Raw genomic sequence first — 5,370 nt, forward strand, 5'->3', positions numbered from 1 at the left:
GCTGCGGAGCGGCACAGGGGCGAGCGGCAGCGCATCGTGAGGCCGGGCGGGCTGCTCGCCAACCGGCAACTGCCGGCCTGCACCGAGCTCCGGTACACCTCGCAACCTGTGGGCGTACCCTGCCTGAAGCTTCTACAAAAAAGCCCCAAAAAACCAAACCACCAAACTGTCGCTTTTAAATTTAAAACATGAATTGCTACCGGTTAAAGTAAAACTTTACTCTTAGACAAGTTTTTTTTTTTTATATATATTAACAATATAATAGCAAAGCCACGTCCTAGTGGCAAAAGTAAAGCGGTGCTCACAGCCACCCTGAGGCACTGCTGGTAAGGACAGCTTCAGCTGGGAGTAACGTCACACACCGCTGTGACTTCTCCCAGCAGCCACACACCATTTCCTCAGTTGTGATGTCAGCAAGTCTTCTCATCCACAATGACAGGAACCTCCCCAGATCTAGCAACTGCTCAAGCCACAGCAGTTACAGTATGCAGCTCTCCTGTGTAACAGAATAAAATAAAATACCCTGCTGCCTGAGAGAGAAATAAACACCTAAGTTACTATTTTGAAACCTCTACCCAGACTACTCCCTTTAAAAAGTTTGCAAGACCAGCCTCCCCTGTGAGTTAGCGACTCACGTTTCACTTTACTCTTCTAACAAGCAAGGTTTATTTTTGATGTATGACTAGATACTTGTGTCAAAAAAAAGACTTACCAGCAGACTGCTGCAATCCTTTGGCCTCAGACAGAACGTGTATGCGCACTTACCCATCCCAGCTGTTCACTTATTCAGAAAACCTGCTGGTTAAAGCAGTTTCCCTGCTCCAGCAATTCTTTGTTCAGGCTCTCGTTACATTGCTTGCTAGTATACACAAGATGGGAAACATTTTGTGGTCCAGTTGAGAAGAGGCCACTACGGGATCTGACGTGAAGGAATAGATCCCAACTTGTACAGAAATTAGTTGCCGACCTAAAAAGTTCAGGAACTTGCAACCTCCTGATTGCAATTGGAATAGACAGGGACCAATTGCTCTAGGGAAGTAATTAAGTTACAGCCTCAAGTATTCTAGAACCTAAGTGCTTGGAAAAAACCTTGAAATGGGATATAGATCTCACCAACCCCTCAAACAGTGCTGAGCAGCAAAAAGGTGCTGCTATAGTTCTAGATCCCTCGAGACGTATGAAATTGGCACAATTGTGCCACAGATCACTCTCCCCTCTTTTCTGCATCTGGCAGAAAACTCTGCTGTCTTCCTCAGTGGTGCTAACTCAAGGCACTATGGTGCTCTCTCAAGGCAGGTCAGGAAAAGGAGTGGGTTGTACTGACTTGTATACACAACATCCTTGTCTTGAGCCATTTATGATCTCCACAAAGGTACCTGCCCTTCTATACAAGTAAAAGTAAAGTTACACCACTGTAACCTGACAGCCAACAGGAAGACTACACATTCACTTAAGTAAGCATTTATTAGAGAATCCTTTAACATGAAATTATACAAATAAAAGTTTGTATAAACACAAGTCCACATTGTGTCATAACATGAATGGCAAAAAGAAAGTAAAAACCATAAAAGAAAAACTACTCGGCCGCTATGTACAGTTGGACACAGTTGTGTCGTACACTAAAAGTCTTTACAAAATAGTCATTTCCTCTCACGAAGATCACCCTCCATTCACTCACGATGCGCTGCAAGATGGCTTTGTTGCAGTATCTCCACCTAAAAATCAAGACAAAATGTATGTCAGATCTGTGCAAGTTACTACAAGAATCGTTAAAAGGTCCATTTTCATGAACTGCTTTAAGTCTTCTATATATTCCTTTCTTCACTGTTAAAGATCATATACATATTTTCTAAGGTAACACAAGAGGTTTTGTTACCCATCAGTAATTTATCTTCCCAAATATAGCCACTCAGCCCATTTAGGAAGCTGTTCCAGAACAACACACATCTGATTTAGACCACTAATCAGGCTCTGGATCAGTTGGTTTTTTTCTTTCCACTGGAAACACTGCCAAAAGGGTTTACAATTATTTGTTTATCCATCTGAACAACTGCTGTGCAAACACAAGTCAGGTCAATTTAGTTCAAACAGTCCACGTGCATATGATCTTTAACGTTTTTCCAGATTTAAAAGTTCGTTTTGGTTTGCAGATTTCACTATTAGCTATAAAAAGAAAAAAGCAAGCATTAAATCTTAAAGAATGCACACTTAAAATGAGGTTCCACAATTGAAATACAACACTAAACAGAAGACCAAATGATTAAGCTGTAAAGGCATTTATGTACTTTAACTCCTGTAAAAAACCATTTAAGTTAAGACACTTAATCTCCAAAAAGATTAAAAAAAGAAGCCAAAGTCTGAAGTTTTCCACTTTAATCTTTACGCTGGTACATGAAGTTGGAAGAGACCATACCACAGGACAGCGTTTTCTGGTGTATGCCTTGCGCTCTGCCTGCAACGTGCGACCCCAGAGATAGACGTGGTCAGGGTGACACACGGCCTGCAATGAAGTTCCCGCTGGCGGGTACAAACAAGGTATAATGTCAGAGTTAGAAGACAACATTCTTGTTTTCCTTAAGTTGTACCCATTTCAGTACTTTACCTGTTAATACTTCTAATAAGTTTAATTATTCCTCTAGACCACCTGGTACACAACACAAAACAGAAAAACTCTTATGTTTTTCTGAAGTACTAAAGAAGATAAAGTCACATTTTTACAAAGTTAAAGATCTATAGACACTGTAGGCAAAGCTGGTTTTAAAAAAAAAAAAGTATTTTAAGGTAACAAAAGCTTAATTAAAGGAAAAGTCATGCTACACAAGTTTTTACTCTTCATTTGTCTATTGATCTTTAAATTAGATTAGGCATACTCAGAGTGGACCTTGCACTCATATACACACCTGTTTCCTCCAGTACTAGGTACTGCTTTAGTATGGCTGGTAGTTGTTTTGGTGATTGCCGCCACCACGGGATGCCTTTCCATATGTGCTTTGTTGACCTGTACATAACATTGGGGTGGGGGGGAAACCAGAAGCATTAAGATTAACATCCAACGCTCCGAAGGAGACCGTTCCCATACAGTACACCAACAGGGCTACTCTTTAGAGCCATGCGTTCCGAGTAAGAGGCATTGCAGAACAAGTTACTGAAAGAGGCCCCTGTTTAAAGATACATGCTAGTTATTATCTGGAATGAGATCAAAACCACTTACCACTGTAATCTGTGTATCCCGGCCCATATCCATAATTGGGATAGTTGTACCCAGAGTAGTCGTATCCTCCATAGCCACTGTAGCTTTGATCACTATAAGCACTATTGTAGTTTCCATATCCTTGATCATAGTAATTATTAAATCCTTGATTCCAGTTTTGTCCCTGACCTGAAATCAAGTATAGCATTCGTAAGTTGCAGAACTTATTATTTCACTCCTCTCCTATGTCACTTCATCTAACTTTCTATAGAAATCTTTCTATGTCAGAACTGCTACCTGGAAGAATCCTCTTACCTTTCCAAGAACCAAAGAAAAATTATTTTCTAAAAATAACTGGGGCATCTCATTTGGATGTCAGAGGTGGGTGATAAGATCTCCTCATCCACAACATTAGAAAAAGACAGCAGGTAGTCCTACTCACAAAACAGCCAGGAAAACAAAGCATAACACTGGAGGCATGCACTAGGACAGCTTCCTTTAACCTCCATTTTTGACCATTAATTGCCTGAACACCACGCAATACCACAGGATCAGCTTTACTGCATTGTGTTGGTTGTGACTGCTTGACTTTAAGACAGAGATGGATTTACCTGTAACATAACAGTTGATTGCTTCCCATCTATTTGCAAGGTGTAGGAAAGTGACTGTCTTCCTCTTCAGCAAACAGCTTGTGGTTTCTCACCTATGAGCCTATAACAGCGTATCCCTTCACATGAAAAGACAACTGCACTATCCATTTAGCTATGCTGTCAACTATGGATATACAAAAGCACCCTACATCCAGCTTGTCACTTCACCACTTGAATTCAAGGAAAGCAAGAAGAGAGCCTTAAGCTTCCACAAGCAATCACAGCCACCAAAATACCATTTACTAACAGGCTATTTTCCACATTGAATTTAAACATGAGATCCACATGCAGCCTGAAACCTGGAATACCTACAAACACCTTGATGTTTGGTACAGACACTTAAGCATTTATATTCATTTCAACATTCAAAACACTCACCCCGTCCACGCCCCCTTCCACCTCCTCGTCCACCAGCCGCATTGCTTTTTCCTCCTTTCTGCTGCTGCTGCTGTTGCCTGTATACCTCTTTGGGCTGTGCTACTTTGATCTCACACTGTAAAGACAGAAATTCTTTAATTCACCAAGAACTTCAAGACCATTTTGTGAGTTGTGTTCAGGGAAGCCTACAGAGATGGTCTATTTCACATGTTAAGAACGAGAACTTCCATACCTTGCCTGAACCAATTTGATGGTATCTGCTTTCTAGTAACTTCTTTACTGGCTCTTCATCTGTGTATGTGATAAAACAGAAGCCCCTCCTTTCATTTGTCTTTGTGTCCATGGGAAGCTCAATGTTTTCAATCTGAAATCAAAAGTACCTATCAATAATGCACGAAATCTGTAAACAATGTTATGCTACCAGAACCATTCGGCAGTCCAATGTCTATGCCAACTGCTTTTGACAGCTATAAGTCAGCCCATCACAACACTACAAAGTCATTACCATGCACTGTGTCAACAATCCCTAGTTTTGTGTAAGCCTGAGCCAGCTTTCTCCTCACAGATTCTTCTGTCTTAGACAGAGGCTACACTGCACTTCAAAACCAGAGCTCTTCTTATATGCCATTATACTATACCTCGCCAAAAGCGCCAAAGTACTCCTTAATTTGTTCTTCAGAGGTATCTGGACTCAGCCCACCAACAAACACTTTTTTTGGTGGCTCCTTCCCTTTTAGGGCTTTTGCTCTTTTAGGATCTATTAACTTCCCATCCAATTTGTGTTCCTTCAGTTCCAACACCTAAGAAGCACACAAGGAAACAAAGTCTCAGATCACTACAGTGACACAGGCAGGCTTTGTGCCATCAATCCACAAGAAGTCCACCCACCTTCTCCACGCTGGCAGCGTCCTTAAAGAGCACAAATCCAAACCCCCTCGACCTCCCAGTGACCGGGTCTGTTTTAATCGTACAATCCACAACCTCGCCAAACCGAGAGAGATACTCTGTCAAATCTTTCTTGCTGGTGTCCCAGCTGAGGCCTCCAATAAACATTTTCCTGAAACGCAGCAAGTACATACAAATACGCGTAAATACACGCGTGCACATATACACAGCTGGGTGCAAACGCACGCCTGGAGCGCGGAGCAAGCC

At 41.7% G+C, this 5,370-nt stretch overlaps 1 protein-coding gene across 4 annotated transcripts in view; it reads right to left on the reverse strand.

Moving 5' to 3' along the window:
• Positions 1 to 1,445: 1,445 nt before the first annotated feature.
• The window catches only part of HNRNPDL (heterogeneous nuclear ribonucleoprotein D like), a 15,353-nt gene continuing 11,428 nt past the window's right edge, over positions 1,446 to 5,370 (reverse strand). The window contains exons 3-9 of one of the 4 annotated variants that reach the window (XR_004843128.1): positions 5,107 to 5,275; positions 4,857 to 5,018; positions 4,451 to 4,582; positions 4,219 to 4,333; positions 3,212 to 3,379; positions 2,414 to 2,998; positions 1,446 to 1,715 (exon numbers count right to left, since the gene is read on the reverse strand). Coding sequence is in view for 3 of the 4 variants with exons in the window: in XM_009647469.2 (XP_009645764.1) it covers positions 2,928 to 2,998; positions 3,212 to 3,379; positions 4,219 to 4,333; positions 4,451 to 4,582; positions 4,857 to 5,018; positions 5,107 to 5,271 (813 nt within the window). In the remaining variant the exon portion in view is untranslated. Of the gene's footprint in view, positions 2,999 to 3,211; positions 3,380 to 4,218; positions 4,334 to 4,450; positions 4,583 to 4,856; positions 5,019 to 5,106; positions 5,276 to 5,370 lie in introns of all 4 variants that reach the window. The other 3 variants (XM_009647469.2, XM_035902814.1, XM_035902813.1) reach the window with 3 other exon arrangements.

Source organism: Egretta garzetta, unplaced genomic scaffold (assembly GCF_000687185.1).
Source record: "Egretta garzetta isolate BGI_Z169 unplaced genomic scaffold, ASM68718v1 scaffold89, whole genome shotgun sequence".
In the NCBI taxonomy this organism is placed as follows: Eukaryota; Metazoa; Chordata; class Aves; order Pelecaniformes; family Ardeidae; genus Egretta; species Egretta garzetta.